Here is a 21,207-nt window from a genome sequence, read left to right as displayed (position 1 = left end):
AGTGAGGAGAGAATCAGTTTTTTAAAAGAGACCATGAATAAGAATGATATTTTGAGGATTCCTAGGTCACCTTAGAATATGGATTTGAGAGGCCCAACTCTCAAAGAATTGGTAAAGGACTTAAAGGACACAGTAAAACCAAAAAAAATTGTAGAGACATGTAATATTATGGGCATTAGTTGAAAAGGTTACGGGCTATCTTAAGATTATGGTTTAAAAATCTAAAATGTAATAGAATAATTGCATTTGGGTTACCTCGAGCCCTTACAGTATGGGTTGCAAGAACTGCCATGAATCATAAGATTCCACAAGTTTTTGGGGAATACATTCATATTGAAGCATCTATGCCATATGAAAAGACAAAAAGAAAAGCCAGTTTTGAATACAATGCATTTAACAATATATGGGTTGATCTAAGAAGAGTGCAGATTGCAATGGTTCACATGTATAGACTCATGTTAGAGGAATGTCACAGTGTTTTGAAGTATGCCTTGAAATTAGATGAAGCATAGATTCAAAAAGGACAAGATATGGAAAGAGTTAGCATTTGCATCATGAACAGGGTATTGGAATACAATAATGGTGGGGGTCAAGCATCAGTGCATTAGTTCCAATCTGAGATGGAGATTTGGTGGATTGGTGCAGCTCAGCCAATTGAGAATCATCAAACACTAAAATGGTTGTTTACTCATACGAGTATTCCAAACATTATTAAGTCTCAAAGTGAAGAAGAAATGTTGGTTGTTGATAGGGTTGGTAATTTTAATGTGGAATGGCACATGAGCGCTGACTTGAAAACTATCAAATGTATGCTTGTAATATGTAATGGGGCAAATGCAAAATATCCTTGTATTTATTGCATGGAAAGTGTTGGGTCTAAAGATTGGAGCAACTTGCACCCTATAAGAAGAATCCCAACTAGAGAATCTATAGATCTAAGTTTAAGAAAAAACAAGGAATATATATGGGATCTAATTCTTTCAGTTCCTCTTACAAATGTTTATATATGTACTTCGCATTCAGAGATTAGAATTATTGATAAACTTCTCAGGTTGCATCTTGACTATGTATACTCAATTAAGCCTTTGTCTTTATCAGATGAGTGTATTGACAAATGTGAGGCATTACTCTCCAAAATGGATTTTCATGGAGGTCAAGTTCACTTAAAAAAAGATCCAACACTTTTAGGGAAAACAAGAAATGTCTTGGCTGATGTCTCAATGGGAGGCTCAAAAGCTAGACATTTTTTAGGTAACCATACAGGAAAACGGGTGAGCATTACTTGGGAGCATTGGAGAGAGCTATGTGGGATAATGACAAACGTTGCAACCACATCACAACCTGCATTTCTAAGGATGGAGGTTTGGAGACACCTCGATGTCTTCCTAAAGCTCCTCAAGCAACAAATGAAAACCTACACGTATCCAGAAGAGTTCAAATGTTCGATTACAAATCTTTTTCAAGCAATAAAGGAGGCATGGGGAGAAAAAGATATCACATTTTATTTGGTAAGAGAGAATATTTAATCCAAGATTTCTTTGATAAAATTTCCATTGGCATAAAATGATTGTTACTCTTATGAATTTGTAGCATATCCTTCATATCCATGGGCCTTACTTTGTAGATGAGCAAGTCCCCTCCTAGCAACTTATAGTGGCCAAGGCATGGAAAAATCTCACTATCAAGCATGTATAAGTTTTTTTCGAAGCATAAGACATGGAGGAGGAATTACAAAAAGCAATGCTCTTGAGGAGCTATTCAATTGGCTTTTTCGACAACAGCTTCTTCAAAGAATGAATACTTCAACTTGAGAATTCATAATATTTTTCAAGAAAGAAAAGTACAAAGCTAGCTCTCAGGAGCCTTTACATCATCCTCCCCCTCTGGGATATTTCCTCTATAACACAAAATTTTTCTTCTTTTGTAGCCAACTATTGATTTTTATATCAGTTTGGTTTGTTGCCAAAGCATAAGATGAGAGGGCCAGAAATTATCATGCTCTAAAAGCAGATAAACCATGACCATAACCAAAAATCCTAATTGCCGTAGTCTTATCCAAAAACATCACCTTATGTGCATTGTACTGTAACCCAGAGAAACCAAGTAGCCTTGTAAGTGCCTTGATACATAGTATATGCCATGTTTCTTCCTTTGAGAAGATGTTATGAAATACCAAGAAAACATGTGGATCAATCCTTACTTAGTAATGGCCAAGTGCAACATGTTTCAGTGAACTAATACCAACTCTTGTCCCTTTACCCTGTCCCAAGAAGTTATCAAAATATTCAATCTCCAACTGCAAAAAAAGATAAATGTCAAATGAATGTAGAAATCAAACATATTAATGTATATCTTACAAAATTCGAGATAATAGTACCAATTGATTTTCATCATTCTCTAGCTTAGTTGGATTCCATATGTTAATTGATGATTGTACCTCATTGGTATATTCCATCCAATTCTTTAACATATTACAACTCTTCTCTTCCAAAATGGAAAATTCCAAGTTAGTCTTGAAGGCGGTGGAACTCCTCTTTAGTAATCCCATACTCTTTCTCAGCATTCTTTGCCTTACGAAAACAAAGAGAAAGGGTATCCCTTGCTTCAATAAACTTGTCGTCTGTAATTTCGATGTCAAGTTTAAGTAACTCTTCTTTTGATTCATTTTTTATGTCAACAATGCCATTTGTAGCATCAGAAGCCTTTGCAATGATGGCTAAACAATAATCCTCCCTAAGATTGAAGAGCCTTTGGATGTCTGCTAATAGTATGTATTCCTCGTCCATGATAGGGAAAGTTGGAAATGAAGCAACAGTATAAAAAGAAGAGTCACATACAAGATCTGCATTTGCATGGTTTTCTTTAGAAATGGTCTCATCTTTGAATTGGGCAACATCTAGTTTGCCAGCGATATATGCTTCTTGCTCAGGGTCCAAACATTCCTCTGCATCCATGTCATTCGCTACCTCATCCAAAAGGCAGAAGCTGAAACATTTTTGACCCTCTAATTTTTGTTCATCAAATTTTACAGGATATTTAACAAGAGTATACGCAATGAATGCAGTTATTTTGGACATTAGCATGCATTTCCTAGAATTGAATAAAACAAATTTGAGATACAAAACCAGTCAAGAGAATGAGATGTGCACTTTCTTGAAAACAAAGCCTTCTCTGAAGGTGAGCTCCCAATAGGTATGTGAACATATTCCTTTGCATCATTTTCAACTACCGAAAATACAAGACTTTCAAACTTAGCAAACTCCTCCAGGAAAAACTTCTTGCATGAGTTCAATACATGGTCAATATCCTAGTCAGGGTTGAAAAATAATTATCCTTTGTAGTTCCATAATAAGATAACTCCATGCCATTCTGAAGAAGAAAGTCTAGAAGCCTTTCCGATGGAGAAACCTGTGTGATCTAAGACAATCCAGGAACCCTTAATGGTGACTTGCCTTTGACTAGAGACTTCCTAAGCATTCCTATGCTTGCTGTTGAACAAGGGGAGGAAGCTATGGGAATTTCAGGGGAGAAGGCATCACAACTAGAAGCCCTTGACCCTGATGACAATCTTCTTCTTTTCTTATTAGGGGTGACCTGCTCTTGGAAGCCTGCAACATCCTTAGGTTCAGACATGAGTGAAAGCATGATATGACACGAAAGTGTGCACCCAACCTAATGAACAATTCCTCCTCGCTTCGTATTTGCGGATCTATGATACAGTGTGAAAGTGGGCAAGCGACCTCAAGAACAATACCTCCTTACTTCGTATCAAGGGGTACATGAAATGGCGCAAATTGACATATGAAACACTAAAGTGGACCTCAACTCTAGCTAGGCTTGATAATTTGCCAAAAAAATCATAAATGTCTAATTATTTGTTTATATAGACCGACAATTATTTGCCACGTGGAAAGCCATGTAGACAGCCACGTGGATGGCACGCGCAAACCCTAGACAATAAAACAGTGCCACGTCACCTATCCCGCATGTGTAAAAGATCGATACAAGCTTACGTGGCTCACTTTTCGAATCCACGAGCGTGAATACACAACAACGTCGAGATCAAAAAATTGTCGCATCACCCTATACCGATCATCTGCAAATACATCGCGAGTAGCTGATTTTTAAACCTGCGCTTCACTGCATTCGTGCCCTATCTATCATGCACAAATACGGCACAAGTAGCTTCATTTCCAATCTGCACTTTACTCCTATCGTGTCGTATCGGTCATTCGAATGTCATCTGCAAATACGGCGCGAGGAGCTTCATTTCAGACCCACGCTTTTCTCCTATCGTGCCATATCGGTCATCTGTATGTCATCCACAAATACGACGCGAGAAGCATGATTTCAGACCCACACTTTTCTCCTATCGCATCGTATCAGTCATCCGTATGTCATCCACAAATACAACGCGAGGAGCTTCATTTCAGACCCGCACTTTTCTCCTATCATGTCGTATCGGTCATCCGTATGTCATTCACAAATGCGGTGTGAGGAGCTTCACTTCAAACCCACATTTTTCTCCTATCGCGTCGTATCGGTTATCTACAAATACAACGTGGGTAGCTTGATTTTGAACCCGCACTTAGTTCCTTTCGCGTCGTATTTGTTGTTTTTGTTTGGGGCTTACTTATGGTTTTAAAATGTTCTAACCTTGGGGAAGTTACTATATGTATATCCTCTACATCAGGTGCATTCAAGGCCTTTTATAAATATCCTTATCTGTAAAATTTTATTGGATAAAACATAACCCTTTTCTATTCAATATGTAAATAACCCCTTTATATTACACCCATTTGTATGTAAAAAATGTATAAAAAAGATATTTTAAAAATCCCTTATTTTGAACCCATGTGATGCACACATATATTCATGAGTAACTTACCCGAGGTTCTAACGTGTCTCATTTTCCAGCAGGTTCATGGCTAGGACAAAGCATACTGCAAGGAAGGTATATATAGACAGCAAAGAGAGTGAGGAAGAGACAAGGCCATGAGCTCCTCAATCTTTCCCTCCTGAGATCCCACCTACCCCTGGTTGCCCTCAGTTTCCTGCCGTGGAATCTAAGAAATCTAGTGTAGAGACTCTCCTACCCATAGTAAGTTTCATTATGTACAATCCTCCCCTACAACTGCCAAGTTTCCAACCTCCCTTAGAGCCCCTATTCAATAGATAGAGCAACCTGGACCCTCTTATGCCCATGGAGAAGAAGACCCTTCCAAGTCCAAGAGAAAGAGAAAGTCTAGATTTTATTATGTTCAGAAATGTTTTAGTGAGATAAGGAAGGCACAAAGAGCTACACAACATGTGATATCAAAGACGACATTTATCAGAGTTGTCAAATATATTTCTTATAGATTATCAAGGGTGTCCATTGAAGTTGGCATGCAAAAAAATGGCAGCTTGCAGCCATTCTTTGCCTTCAAGAGGCTGCTGAAGACTTTGCTATTGATTTTATGAACGATGCTTACATTGCTACTGCCCATGCTCATAGAGTGACTTTGATGAACAAAGACTTTAGTATGGTCAACAGAATCCGGTATAGGTTCGACAAGGTCTTGAGGCCGTTGCCCACTACTGATAAAAAAGCATTTGAGATCCTTAATGTTCCTCCAAAATTGTCTAGGAGAGTGAAACGGCCAGTGATTGAGGAGGTGACACATTTATACCCTACAAAGACCGCCCTCGAACAAGTGTCTGCCCATCAAGAATGACCACAAGAGATTATAGAGTCAGAGGATGAAGTTTGCAAGAGGAAAATCGTTGTCCTTGGTCCTATCAATATGAAGAGAACGGGGGAGGTATATGGGCAAATGGTTGTGAATGTCTCTTGCACTTCTTCAGAAGAAGACTGTCCTTGGTCCTATCAATCTGAAGAGAATGGGGGAGGTATACGGGCAAATGGTTGTGAATGTCTCTTGCACTTCTTCAAAAGAAGACTATCTTAGTATTTCCCCTGAGGACAAATCCATGTTTGTTAAGAAAGATATTCAATTGTCAGATTTAGTAGTCTTTTGTTGCATAAGGTAAGGCTCTTTGACTCATTTTTTTAAAATATAGAATGATAGTGTTGTTCATTGCAACTGACAATCCTTTATTTTTGCTATTGGTTTTAGGGCGTTGATTGCTTCTCTCAACCAAGAAATCTCTAAAACTATATTTATCGTTGATCCACTGTTATCAATGGAATTGTTTTCAAGATCTCGTTCAAACATAGAATTATTTTTCAGAACATTCGATCCAATTACAAACTACCATATTTTTTTTTCTTACGTTGAAAGGTATGCAATTTTGTAAAGGGCTTAATGTATACTTCTTTATAGTATGCATTTCTTATTAAAATTTTACTTTGCAGAGGACATTGGAGCTTAATATATATTGATATTCTCACCAGAGAAATTATCCATGTGAACTCTCTTAGTGGTATCCACGGTCAAGCAAAAATGTGCATCCTCATTTTTTGATTTATTGTTTATTTTATTTTCTTGTCTTTTTTTATAACATGTTTCCATTTATAGTGCTGGCAGATTGGTGGTTACCTTTTTGGACACCACATATGAGGATCTTGCTAATCCTCAAAAACTATATAGATTTCTCTTACAAGAAGTGCCCTTGCAAAATGGTGGGTATTCTTGTGGATGGAGAGTGATTTCAAATGTTTATAGGACAATAGATTCAAAGATTCTCAACATAGATGGGGTTAATGTAAGTATCTTTCACATTCTTTTTTGAGCAACAAGTCTTTCAGTCTTCACAACTGCTGCATTATCATCAAATTTTATAGTCATTCAATTTCTTTGTTTTTACTCCCTACAAGTACGAACTATCACTGTCCTAACAACTTATTACAACTTTCCTTGCAGTGCCAAGATTACCCCAATTCATACACATGGTGGATAAGAGAGAGATGTATTGAGTTAATCTTGGATAGGGCAATCACGCCAGTCAACCCCAACTCTCCTCCACGTAAATCCTTAACTAGTAAGAGTAAGGCAAAAGGCAAGTCATCTAGAAAGACAAGTAAGGTAAGCTCCAAAAAGACAAAAATTCCAACACTTTGTCATCCATCTTCTCATCAACCCCCCTGAAGAGAAGAGGTCCCCCTGTCCAAGTCAAATTCTTCAACCAACCAAAGAAAATAGCCACTGCAAGGAGATTAGATATCTTTTTAGAAAGTGATGAAGAAGTTACAAAGTTGAAATAAGACAAATAGATGCAAATGAAGCAAGATCCTTGTATATCTACACTTCAATTTTGTAACTCTTCATTCAATGAAAAGCTTTTTGTCAAATGTAAATGTCATCAATGTTTTCATATTTATGGCTCGAAGCTTACAATTGTGAGAGGCAAGCAACTCATACAAGAGAAAGAGTGTTCAGCTCTTTTCCCAACTATTTTACCATTTACTTTGAACTTATATTCTGGGGATGTACAGTCTAGCATCTCCAAGGTATCCCTTACATCTTTAAGATTCCAATTGGAAGTGATATTTACCTCCTTTTCTATAACTTGCACCTTAAGATTGAAGGGTGTGCAATCTATATTTGAATCCAAGGGAATCCAAATGCCTAGTTTAAGTTTGTATCTCCTATAATCAAAACCCAAAGCAAGAATTTGTCGTGCTATATTATAATAAAGAGACAAGGATTGGGGGTATACAATACACCTCATGGTGTCGCCCTTATGGTCAATCTCTCTAGATTTCCAAAGCTTTCCTATAATGTTATCTAGTTTTGCTTCTGCAAAATTTCTACTTAGCCAAGATACTTTTGTTCTCTGTAAGTTTGCTATTTTGAAGCAGCCCACAAAGACATGTAAGGGGATAAAATATGAAAGGCATATTCTTCTTGAGATCCTTCTAGCTGTCATGGACTTTTGAATATCTTGACATATTTTGAATTTAAAACTATGCATGGTTGCCTTATCAAGAACCTCCCAAATAAGAGATGAGAGACTTGGCAATGGCAAATCCTCAATATGTCCATATGTACCCTCTTTAGACGGAACCACATATTGTGCGTAACATATAAAAATTCTTCTCTCACTAAAAGAACCGATAGTCTCATCAGTATATATAATGTCTGCAAAAGCCTTATGAATCGCATTGAAAGTTCCACTCAAACTCTCCATAGGTTGCCATTCAGTACTTGTTGATGGAAATATATCTACAACCAAGAATTCGATATTAATACTTGTTAAATGAAAAGAAATATCATATATGTTATTAATTTAAGACTTACAATGTGTCTGCTGGTAAACACGTTTGTTAGGAGACAAGTGCATATCCTTGGCCATGTAAACACGTTGCACTTTGACTAACCACCCTTCATACGTAATTTTGAACGCAATGATACGCCCTTTCCAGTGATGTTTTATATCCTCTCTTTTTCTTCTTTTGACCTTATGAGAGCATTTGCAAGAGGGCAACATGGTCACCCAATTGTTTATGCAAAAGGTTTTGGGCTCCCAATTTCCATCTACTTCTTGGCTATAGACAGTGCAAGGTTTATGAAACGAGATGGGCGCATTTTAGATGAAGAAAGAAGCTCACCGAGAAAGACAAATGAACAAAAAAGAAATACTGAAAAAACTAATGAAAATATATTGGGGGTGCCAAAAGCTCTCGACTTTTAAAAAAAGTCATTATTAACTTCACAACATCTTTATCATAACCGGTTTTGTCAGATCTTATAAGTAAATTAAGACTTTGGGACTACCAAAACATGTTAGAGTTTGGAGATTTTGGCTAAAAGAGAGGAGAGAATCATGAAGTGGACTCTACTATCTCCAAAAAGGAGGAGACAAGAACACCATATTCTTACATACGTGGCAAACTCTCTTTGGCCCTTTTCTTAATCCTGTGATAAACAAAAGTGCATTTTTTGAAGTGTTTTTGGCCCTAATGGGTTAGTAGCCCTGATTAGTGGTGCCAACTAAACCAACAATAAATTATTCTTTGTGGGAGAGTACTATATCAACTCTCTTCCATGCTAGCGTGTTTCTATGTTCCATGTTTGTGAGTACTTGTACCTAGTCTTATCACTAAATACACATGCTTATTATTTTGACATTTTTTAATTTAACATTTGTCATTGTTTGCTTCTTTATTTTATGGACATTGCTTGTACCTCTTCTTGATGTACTCAACCATGACATTATGATTCTTCAGTCAATATGGCACAAGTTTGCATGACTATTTCTCTCCCTCCATGTTATGTACAAAAAAATGCAGGTTACCTGTAACACAATATAAAACACTATGCAAATTGAATCATATGGATAGTATTATAGACGGATGATATTTATATGTGCAACTCACAAACTTCAACTTATTCTCATGTGACATAATTATAATATCTCTCTTCTAAAAAGTATCAATACTAGAATGAATGCAAATAAGTGAAATGGAAGGCTTGATATTGAACAGTCAGTTATGCTAAGATAAGTTTTGCAAAATATTAACTTTATTATCGTTCTTAGCTGCACGTGTTTACCTAGTTACTTCTCATCTCGTCTCATCTCATACAATGTTGAGAAGGCATTTCCAAAACCTGGGTCTGGTTTAGGATAAGCGAACGCGTGATTTTTCCCTCCAAACACTGTATTGAGACCAAAACTAGAGAGTGTTGTGAAAAGTTTCAAAAACCACATCCAAAAAAAGTAGTCGCTAGTTGTTTTTGGGGGGGCTGAATCCTGATGTGACGTACGTGGTTTTCCCAAAAAACCGGGAACCACTAGAACTGGTTTCCGGATTGGGGGCTCGAAACCTCAAACGTGACTCAGAAGTGCCCCAATGGGGCAAGATTCCGCAAGAGCATGAGAGGACGAACAATGCACACTCGGAGGGTGGTTTCCAGAAAATAGTGTCCTCCGGATAGGACAATAGACAGCCCTGCGGATGGGAATCTGGCTACATCACGTGGTGTATGCCCTATTATAAGAATTTCAAACACATCAAAAATAGAGATTCGGGTTTCCTTTTAATTAATAATTCTCTCCGAGAAATTACACGTCGGCGATGGCATTCGAAACTACTTTTCTTGGAAACCGGCCGATGCAGTGGAGAAACCACCGTCTTGACGGGAAGAGGAGACACGTGAAGAGGAATAAGAAGAGGAGGGAGAGAGACAAACGGGCGCTTCAATCTCGCAGAAGGATTCGAGAAGAAGCCGGAGACGGAGACGAAGGACGAAGGTCGCAGAAGACAGAGGAACTTCTCGCGTGGTATGGCCTGCTGCTGCTTGCTCTTTCTCGTATAGCTTCTCGTAATGGCTCTAATGGCCGTCTCCTTCTCGCGTTCTCTGCTTTACCTTCATTTGACATGTCCATCGTTTCTTTTCTTGTTCCCTGCCGGCTGCCGTCTCACAGGCCCGTTCTTTGCCGTTAATTCAGTATCTCACGTCGTTCACTGTGTCTTTCTTCCCATTGGCGTCCCTTCATGTTCTCCGCTAGCTTTAGCTTCATCCTTTCTTCGTTTTCCTGTTCCATTTTCATTTTCGATCGTCATGCTTTACATTTCTAAATCGTAAGTTTTTATCGTCCTTAGGCTTTCTATTTGTAGATATTCTCTCGATTTCCGGCTCCTGTTTGTGAATTTACCGTTGGCGATCTGATCATGTGAGAATGGCTGCTCTAGTGAGGCTCTCAGTGGTCTCCTGATCGCCCTCTGTCTACCTTTTATTTCTGCTGATCCACCATTGTAGAATAGGAGCTCACCTGTTTACTCTTCTGTTGTTTTTGTTTTCCGCTGATCCGCGATTATAGAATAGGAGCTCAGCCGTTTCGTCTTCTGTTATTTCCTTCCTCGTGGTTCTCGTCAGCTTTAGACTCCTCCTTGCACCACTTCGGTAATTCGCATTTGCGTTTTGCCTTTGATAACCTTCAATTCTTTTAGAGTCTTAGATTAGTTGTCTCACTGCCTTACCCTGTCACTTAACCTTCGATTTCAGTTCGTTTTTCCTGTTTCCAACTCCTGGTAAAAGAATTTTGAGTCAGCCTAGCTGATCTTGTAAAAGGACTGTTTGAGCTTCAGAGTTTGCTGCTTATTCATTGAAGTCTATCTTTAATTGTGTCCAATATGTGTGCGCAATATTATCCTCCTAATCGTCTTTGCTCAGTACTAAATTTTCTTTCCGAGGCGATTCACATCTCTTAAAACATTTTGCTAATTTTCCCTGGTCTTTTCAGTTCAGTTGCTGCTTAAATATATCAGTTAGGCTACAACAATGCTGGCCGTTTTCAACAGCTCCGTGGTTTCTGCACCTCGGGAGCTCTGCAGTCCAAGCACCAAGTCCGATGACAGGAAATCAGGCGTGGATATCATCAACTCCTTTGTGTCTGAGATGCCTGATGCCCTTCATGTTACGTTGAACAATGTTGGTGGTATGGCATACACTCAATACAAGCAAGCCCTGCTGAGGCCAAGGTATGAATCATAAATCTCTTCATAATACAGTTACCATCAAGCATATCTGCAACCACACAAAGTGTAAGCGTAACAGAATCTTATATTCATGTAAGCCTGTCTAACGACACACACTTCAACTCTGTAGCCACATGTTTATACACTCATAATGTGAACTGGTATTTACCTGAGTAGCTGCAAAAATGATGCCACTATGTGGAATAGTTGCATTTAAAAAAAAGTTCAGCAGCTAGGCATCTGAACATAAGAAAAGTGCGATCTGATGTTAGAGTCTGAGTGACTTTGTTTGATTGGAGAAAGCTTGGAAGGGATGTTTTAATCGACACCGATTACATTGTTTTACACGCTATTGTGGATTTCTTTTATGTGGTGTGTATTCTGCTGCATCAAATGCCTAAAGAGCATGGAACTTTTGCAGATCTTTTGCTGCAGTTGATGGTATATTCTGCTTGTTCCAAGGGAATCTGGAGAATTTGGTTGGCCTGAGGCAGGAATATGGCCTTGCAAAGAATGTGACAGAGGTTATGCTGGTGATTGAAGCATATAGGACTCTGCGTGATAGAGGACCCTTCCCTGCTGACAAAGTTGTGGCTGATCTCGATGGACAATTTGTCTTCATTTTGTATGACACAAAGTGTCGCAATGTGTTTGTTGCCTTGGTACCTACCTGGAACTCTTAGTTGTATGTTTTATCCGCCTATTGCCAATATTCCTCATACCTTCTGCTCGTCTCAATTAGGACAAGGAGAACAGGGTGCCCTTTTACTGGGGGACAGCTGCAGATGGATCTCTTGCTTTCAGTGATACTGCAGACATTTTGAAGGCAGGTTGTGGGAAATCATTTGCACCCTTTCCAGCGGGTATGTCACTTCTTCTGAGGATATAAGCTTCTGTAGCTAATTGCTAGCAAATCTGTAGCTGCCTCTTTGTTCACTCGTATGTCCAAGGCCCTCGAAGGCTGATGATCTGTTTCGTATTTGAAACAATTTTTGTAGTTTTTGTTATTGACGTTAGTAGGCTGCTTCATCTGCATTTACAGGTTTTCAAGATACTTATCCTACTGTACTTTGATGTGCAGGCTGTTATTTCTCCAGTCATATGGGTTTGCAAAGCTATGAGCACCCACTCCAGAAGCTCAAACCTGTTCCGCGAGTTGACAGCCAAGGTCAAGCTCTAGGAGCTGCATTCAAAGTAGACATGGCACACAAGGATCTCGTCAAGCAGCAAAGCATGCGCCGGGTGGGAAGTGAGGCAGATTGGTCAATGTCTATATGACTTAACATGCCCGGGGCGAATCCTGTATCCTGTGCCAACTGTACAGTTACTGGCCATTTGTGCCTTGTAGACAAGCGGAAATGGGAGTACATCTGGGACTCTGATTTCCATGCTTTGGTCGAAGTTGAAGTTGCACAAGCTGGAGCATTAGAAGGTTTGGTGTTCTTTTGTTCGAAGTTGAAGTTGCAGAAGCAGAAGCCGTCCCTCGTGTAATGTTAAGAATTGTGTTGTATGATTGTCTACTGGTTGTATGTATATCGTTGTCTTGTGTCACTCGAAAGCCTCTGGAGACTGGAAGAGAGTTTCGCTGTCATGAGTGCAGTCTTGTGCAAAATGAATTTCAAAGCAACTGGTATTACGAAGTCGTTTCTTGAAATGCGTGTGCGGTCTAGAGTCTAGACTCTTTATGGTAATCGTAGGCGAATTCTGTTGCTCAAGCGTAGGACTATTCGTGTGGAAGTGGAAGAGAATTTAGAAGTTTATGACGGTGTGCAGGTTTACAGTAGTAGTGTGCAGATTTACAGTAGTGGTTGATTCTTTGAACCAAGAAATATAAAAACATGAAGAAATTTGGACTACATCAACAATAGTTTCCAGAAGTTTTCAAGTTGAATCGACTACGACTCTGTTTCTACACGCTAGTTTAACTTCTGTCAAACAACGTGGTGAAGACACCAAGGACTAGAAAACGATTCGAGCCGACGAGAAATCCAAGCAGCTTAGAAGAGAGAATAATGGTGGTTTAAAACGATGGTTTTAACCCTAATTACTTTTCGAGAATCACAGAACCAGTTGGCAGTGACCCCATGAGAAATACAAATCATACCCCAATCAATATCCTGACCATTGTATGCAAAAGATGCATCGCTTTTAGCTGCTTGAAGCTATCACATTAATTGGTGGTTGGAAAATATAGGTTTTCGGTCAAGATCGAGCCCTAGAATTGATTTTATGTTATAGTCATTATATCAGTCACTTATTGGGCCCTCATTGTCACCCTTCCTTTATAACTGCACCTATTGCTGCAATCATTTCATTTGAGTGTAATATGTTGTATAAGTCAGCCACATACATAGAATCATATAATTCACCTAAAGACTTGTGGTAAAAGACTCTAAGCGAAAGAGAGAGAACTTGTGAGATGCTTTATTGACAAAGCTGGAATTTCTCAAAATTTTCCCATGCACCTTTTTCCTAGGGGGAAAAATGGTTCACAAGATTTTCCCATGTATCGTTCTTTTGCTCAAGGGAAAAATGGCATTGTGAAGAACAAATCGAATGGTCTTGCTTGGCACAAAGGACCAAAGATTTTCCTTAAATATTTTGCAAAGGGTGCTTTTGCTTGTTTTTGTTTGGTGTGGAAAATTTTTAAGTCTTCTAGTTGCTATAAAATAACTTATCATGAAATTTGGATTTCTTTTATAATTTGTAATTTGGTAGTTCTAAGGATATTTTGCAATTGATGTGCATTCGAGTAGACTATTGAATTATTTTCAAGTCACAAGCACTCCTAGTGTCACTTTCTTCTCTTTTTGTATATTTTTCTTTGTGGGCAACCAATTCCACTACATTTATATGTAGTTTGTATTGAAGAAATGTGTAGCATGGAGATTCCAATCAGGATGAATTTAAAAGATTTGTATTTGATATAGAAATGTTTTGGCGAATCCTTATGATGATCTATAAGAGTTATAAAAGACATCTCATATATAATTAGCTTTTACAATATATATTATGTATGAAATATTAAAGGAATTTACATTGAATTCTATATAGATTTTCTTTCAAAAGTTTAATGTGGGGTGAATATCCTTTCTAAAAGTTTTTTTTTTTTGAAAGTGAAGTTGTATTAGTAAGTAAAAAAGAGGAGTATTACATGATGTGTGGACGTAAGTAGGGGTCCCCACCCGAAAAGTCTATGTAGTCTTTTGTTTAGTTGCTAGGCTAGCTTCTATTTACATTTGATTGCTTTTCATTTCTTGGCTTGAGCTTCCATTACATCAAGGGTGTTGTCGATAGGTTTCTCATACATTGCAATGAAGCAAGCTTCCTTGCGCTCCATTTTCTTTCTCCTTTCCTCATGAATGAGGAACTTCTTCAGCTCAATGCCCAGTCCGTCGTAAGGATTTTCCCTTTTCTTCTTGGTTGAGGGGTGCTTATTGTAGTCTTTAGCCAGTTGTTTCCTTTGTCTTGGCCTAAAACAAAAAATCATCTTTAAAACTATGCATTGGATCAACAATGACTTGTTAAAATAAATTTTTATTACATGAAATCGATATTCGCCATAATAGTAAATTGCGTAGCCAATTCCAGATGACTAGATGCAATCCATAAATTTCTCCAAATATTAGTTCTTGCCATGTTATGGTTGAGGGGTGAAAAGGGACAACCATTTTTTGTAGAAAATTTAAGGTGTTTTGGTTATATTGACACAAGAAGAAAAGATGGGGAATAGTTTCTTCTTCTTTGTAGCACCATGGGCAAAGACCAGTGTAAATTCCTAGCTTTTTAGTTCTGGAGCATGTCCAAATTGCTTTCAATTGAATCAGCCATAGCAAACTGACTTTTTTAGGTTGTATGATGGAGTTCCAAATCATATGGAATCTGTACATCCATCAATGTTGACCCCAATTGATGTGCTATCTTTTGTCCAATTTCTTGACCAACTTGTTGGGTGACTCTTTTCTCTCTTGAAAGGGTAGAAGTGGTTTATCATTTAACCAACAAATCCCTTTGAAGTTAAATTTCTTATTGAATTGTAATGTACAGTAAATGTGTGGCCCCCAAGATTTCCTTCTCTGCAATATCAGGGCGATTTCTTCCCTTGATAGTAGCTGAAACTGGTTATTTAGAGTATCCAACTCTTTTTAGTCCCCTCGAGAGTAATCCCATATGTCTAACCATTGTTTAATTTATTTTTTGAGCATCTTGTATGCAATAGGAATTTGCTCCTTCTCCACCAAGCCATGAGATATGCTAAGACAGATAGAGCTCGACGCACTCCATGGAAGAGTGAAGCTGTTGATTGGAGAGATGACAACCTGATCTTTGAGAGCAAGCCATGACAACTAGATGTTTCTCATCAAATTCGAGCATCCTTTGACTTTGATATTTACTTGACTGAAAGCAACTATTAAGGGATCCATCTCCTTCCATCTTGGAAAGTTTAAGATAGAGAAATTCTTACAGCTGGCCTTTATGAGTACAACCCATTCTTCATTTTCATGTTGGAAAGTTCTTGGGATCCATTTTGCTGCCATCTTGTTGGCTATCTTTTCTAGGTTTGGGAGTCTTAGCCCTCCCAATTCCTTTGGAAGAGTGCAGTCTTCCCAAGGCAACCTTGGGAACCTTCAATTGCTCGCTGTTTTCTGACCATAAGAAATTCTTGGCAAGTGTTTCCAACTTCTTGAGACTAGATTTTGAAGGTCTCTAGCAAGCTAAGAAATATATTGTGGAGGGTATCAGTATGTGCTTGAAGATAGTAGATCTAGAATAGATTTTTTATCCTTGACCCAGTTCCTAATAATATCCACTCAAGATGGGTCAGTGAGACCCTTACAATTTAGAGAGAACTTTAATTGAATTTAGTGACATGGTAGCTTTTTTTTTTTTTTTGTCCTTGGTTGAACTTTTTAAATGGGTTGTTTTCACTCTGTCCCACTTTAGAAATTCTTCTTTTATTAGATTTATTGAAGTCGTCGTTATTTTTTTGAGGGCTCATTGAAAACTTTGGATTCTGAAATTGATCGGAATCCTCATTGTTTCCATCAAGGTCCTCAATAACATCATCGACATTATCATTCAGATTTGGAACCGTTTCTTTCCTTTGTGAATTCTCAACAATTTTGTCTTCGTTTTTAGACTCAATAGATGTATTCCCCCTCTTATCAGTCCCTTCGGCAGGTTTGGAACCTGCGATGTCATCAGGGACTTTGGGTAGGAGTGGTGAGTATCTATTGTTATTATTGTGAAATTTTCTAATTCCTACCTGACTTAGATTATTCGGTTTATTGCCCTTTTTTTTGCAGATTGATATCCATCGTCAGATGTCTGCTTACATTCTTGAGATGCATGTTCCTTGGGTCTCATCTCAAGGCAGTCCTTGATGTAGTGACCCACTTTCAGACATTTAAAGCACGCATTCAGTAAATTCATGTACGTCAATGGTTTCTTGACGAGGACTTGGCCTCCTTTAGAATTCTTGATCAACAGAAAATCAGGGATCTATTTGGATAGATCCATTTCAATGAGAACTTGAGGGAACCATCTGGGGGTGATAAGATTGGCTGGTCTTTGCCCTAGAATCTTGCCTAGTGGAGCAGTAAGAGCTTTGACGAATGGCCAAAGGTTCCTTGGCAAATCGGTAAGCTCTACCCATATGGGGATTTTGATAGGTTTATCTGTCCTAGGGTTGAAGTCCGGTGTCCACTTAAACAGGGTAAGCGGGGCATTCTTAATCATCCATTGCCCAATCCCCAAGACGTTTAGGGCCATTTCTTCGGTTTCAAACAAGAAGAAAAAGAAATTATTCGGCATGTAGTTGATCTGACTAACCTTAGAGCTCCTTAATGTATTCAAACACCTCTGACTTCAATGAATCTGCATCCGTGTTAGCCAACAATACCCCAGTTACACCTTGTCCATCCAAGGTAGCTTTCTCCAACTCCACCAAAGGCGTCAGCTGATTCATCAGGAAGTGGTTATCCGAAATGAGTTGAACAATCTTATCCTCCATGTCGTGAAATTGCTTCTCTGTGGCCATCTTCAAACCATCCACCTAGCTTCTGAAATCATGCGCTATTGTAAGCAATTCTGCATAGTGACTTTGACTCTCTACTTCCGCCCAAACTAAGGCATATTGAGAAGCTTTTCCATCATCCATCAACTCCTCCACTTTATCTTGCAATGAAGCTTGAGCTCCCTGTTGTTGTATTTCCTCATTTGCTTGGTGGTTTCCATTTGCTGGATGCCAAAACTCTTGCCTGCGCGAGTTATTCAATAAGCTTGTGTTATAAAGAGGATTAAAGGAGGCCTTCAAAGAGTTTGTGATTCACAATCCCAAGCCTTCATGGTTAAAGACGACCCTAATGAGCTCATTAATCCTGTAGGAACAGTCTCAAACTGTGGCGCGTATGGGGGAATATCAGCATTCATAATGCGTAGAGGGGGAGTTGCCATACTTTTTTCCCTCCCTCGAGGGGGAGAGAGTTTCTTGATTGGCCTTCTCGATTTTTGCAAAGCTCTGATGTGACGGCGGTTGGGATGGGGAAGATCTCAGTTCGGTCATGTAGACTAAACTTAGAGTTCCTTGTTTGGAACTCTCAGGCGTGGCAGAGTCCGGTTCCTTCTTTCCCGTTACATCTTCCCATTCCCCTATGCCTGGAAGTTTTTTTTTGATTGGCCTTTTCTTCTCCTTTCTAAAAGTTATTGTTCAACCTATTAAAGTTTTGAATAAAAATTTTGATGTTCTGTTTAAAAAAATAGTAGATAGGAAACTATTAGCCATGAAAATCATCCTTAGATTGTAGGTTTTCATATGTGGATACAAAATGGATGTTCAAGTATAATCATGAAGCTATCTTTTAATGGATGGTTTATCACTTGAAGTTTTGATTAAGGTACAAAAAATAGCGATTTATAGAACCTTGAAGAGAACGTGAGGAATCAAAATATTATTTTATACTTTTGAATTTAAGAAGAAAAAACTTAATTTGATACATTTTGAACAAAGTAAAAAAATTCTCTAGTTAATGTATCAAATGAGTTTTTCGTTGTCTTTTCTATCTCTCTCAATGTGTGTCATTCTTCTCTATTTTCTTGTAGTTTAAAATAAGAGAAGACAACTATCAAAAGCTATATTAACATAAGCCCTATCATGTTAAGAATGAAACTATTATGTTCATATAATAAACATAAATATGCATATAATAGTTGCGTTAATGTTAAGATGGCAAGCTCAACACGTGCAGACATTGATGATGGACCGCCTGGCTAGATGGGTCCACACGTTTACACTTAGCACGTTGGTGGTCATTATGATACTCACATGGCCACTGACTTATCACTTATTATATTTAGTTTGTTACATCTACCTACAGCTGGCAAATACATAGTGCCAGTTGATTAGTGTAGTCGGTTATGCATTGTTTGACTTAGTAAGCCACTTTCCTTTGTGTTGTATCTTATCTATACTTTGTGTACATTGTATAGTGTGTGGAAGAAGAAGAAAAAACCAGCAAGAAAACGTTTTGGCCTCCATCTCTCTTCTTGTGTTCTTGAGTGAGCTTCCTCTTGTGTATACAATGTGTGTTTGGCGCAATAGCTCAAGCAAGTCCCCCCACCACGCGATTCTTGACATGGTATCAGAGCCGCGCCATTGAGAGAGGCTGATTTTGAAGGCTGAAGTGAAGGAGAAGAAGCAAGGTTCGAGCAAGCAAGTAACGGGTAAGAAGCTCTCCCATTCTTCCACTCTCTCTCTTGGATAGTGCCTGTGGAGGCACTGGAAGCAGGGTTGAGCAAAAATCTCAGATTGCTGTGAGATTTAGTGTGCGAGTAGACCACTGTACATTTTCGGCGTTTGAGGCCATTTCAGGCCCTGTTTTAGAGCTGCAAGGACGACAGTTTCAGGGTGCACTGTGATTTTGGTTGTATTGACCGAAAGTGGGTGCGCAGGTTATAGATTGCGAATCTGTAATTTTTGAGGTGTTTGCAGGAAGCAAACATAAGGTTTATCTTTGAGAAGCTCGACAAGAACAACTACCCTTCATGGAAGTTCTGTGTGACGAACTTCCTCATTGGAAAGGGCCTTTATGAGTTTGTCTCAGGTGAAGAAAAGGTGCCAGAGCTGGGTATCCCTCCGATTGCAAAAGAGTTAAAAGCATGGAAAGAGTGGAATGCGAAAGACAAAAAGGTGATGTACTGGCTATCTGCAGTAATTGATAATACTATGTTGGGACATATCAGGAATGCAGAAACTTCACATGTAGCTTGGACAATTTTTGAGAGCATGTTTTTAGTAAATACAAAGGCATGAAAGATTCAACTCAAGCAAGAGTTGAATGCCTTGAAGAAAGGGAAAATGTCTGTCTCAATGAATATGTGTTGAAGGTGAGGAGCATTGCAGATGCTTTAGCAGCAATTGATGCAATGCCGGATGATGATGATTTGATTTCATTTACTTTGAGTGGCCTTAACAATGAGAAGGCATGGAAATCATTTGTTACTTCAGTATATGTATGGAAGCCATTTCAAGATTTTGATGAGCCGATCTCTCTCATGATTACTTAAGATATCAATATGTAGGGTGATTCGTCTGAAAGAAATAGTGAACATGTCCAAGCATTTTACTTAAGTTCAGGAAGGGGACGTGGTAGATCCCCTTTGAGAGGCCGTGGTGTGGGACGTACTGGCGATAACCAGCAAAACAGGTTCAATCAACAGTTTGGTGAAATGCAGGTTTCTGGAGGCAGAGGAAACTTTAGAGGCAGGGGGAGCTCTAGAGGAAGAGGTGGATGGCATTAGGGGAGTTTTGAGGTTTCGAAAATGCCTTGTAAGAGATCCTAGAGAGAGAAAACAATTTAAGAAATAAAATCATTTTATAGAATTTTTAAAAGGTTTATATTTTGGTAAGTTAAAATATCAAAATTCATTAATAAATCATTGTCGTGATATTCTCGTGGACACATCAAACCTAGAAATCTAGGTCGCCATAAAGTTGGCAAGGTTGTCATAATGAAGATCTTATCTCTCCTCATTAAAGTGAAAAGTAATATTCAATTTGAATTTTGGTGGATACTCGATTGCCTCCCTCCATCGTTTATCTCTTCTTTTTTTCTCCTCCTTAGTAGTCTCTTCTTTGTTTTCGTTCTTGCTTCTAATCATATCCTTAGCTATGGATCAATCACCTAATGATCTCTGTAACTCAGCTATGGATCAATCATCTAATGATCTCTGTAGCTCTCATAAAAGACCTCTCTATCATCTTCATATTGAGTTGGATAGTGAGTATAAACCAATAAGAAAGAGAACAAAATCTATCACAGTTACAGAGTCTATGAAACATATACTGAGGTTTGAAGGAAAGAAGAATATTGATCTTTGGTTAGATGGAAAGCTATATTCCAAAGATCCTAGCAGAAATAGCACTCCTCCTTTCTATAATAGCTCATCATTAATGAGGTTTATTGGTGATGGCTACAATGGATTTTTAGGTTATACACTTAATCTTGTTGCAGAAAAGGATATCCTTGGACTAGAGAATCATCTTTTGATGAAACAAAATATAGAGTTATTGCAGAAGCTAGAGGACTGTCAACAAAAAATTCATTCATTGGAAAAGTGTATCAAAGCTTATCAACGAAAGCAAACTTTATTAGGCCTTCGAAATCAACAAAGAGCTCTTAAAAATATTGAGAATCTCAAATGAGGAGGAGGAGGCTGTGGTAAAAGAATCCAAGCAGCAATGTATATTTTTTTTCACTTGAAAAATCTTAAATATGGCTTTA

General features: G+C 38.4%; 1 protein-coding gene across 2 annotated transcripts; it reads left to right on the top strand.

The window, feature by feature from the left end:
- Positions 1-10,068: 10,068 nt before the first annotated feature.
- Positions 10,069-12,943, top strand: LOC148035685 (stem-specific protein TSJT1-like). Of its 2 annotated transcripts, none has more exons than XM_087677691.1 (5): positions 10,069-10,227; positions 11,191-11,428; positions 11,847-12,087; positions 12,168-12,288; positions 12,507-12,943. In XM_087677691.1, exons 2-5 carry the CDS (start codon positions 11,229-11,231, stop codon positions 12,701-12,703), a joined length of 759 nt encoding a protein of 252 aa, XP_087533817.1. In that variant the 5' UTR covers positions 10,069-10,227; positions 11,191-11,228; the 3' UTR covers positions 12,704-12,943. The 2 variants fall into 2 exon arrangements, with proteins under 2 accessions (XP_087533817.1, XP_087533818.1); XM_087677692.1 differs by having other exon boundaries at positions 10,072-10,227; positions 11,196-11,428.
- The last annotated feature ends 8,264 nt before the right edge of the window (positions 12,944-21,207 follow it).

The sequence above is a fragment of the Lygodium microphyllum genome, chromosome 5 (genome assembly GCF_053477565.2).
Source record: "Lygodium microphyllum isolate KBCC chromosome 5, Lygodium_microphyllum_v1.1.10, whole genome shotgun sequence".
In the NCBI taxonomy this organism is placed as follows: domain Eukaryota; kingdom Viridiplantae; phylum Streptophyta; class Polypodiopsida; order Schizaeales; family Lygodiaceae; genus Lygodium; species Lygodium microphyllum.
The sequence above is the reverse complement of the archived record's forward strand: the minus strand, read 5'-3'. Positions and strand labels throughout refer to the sequence as shown.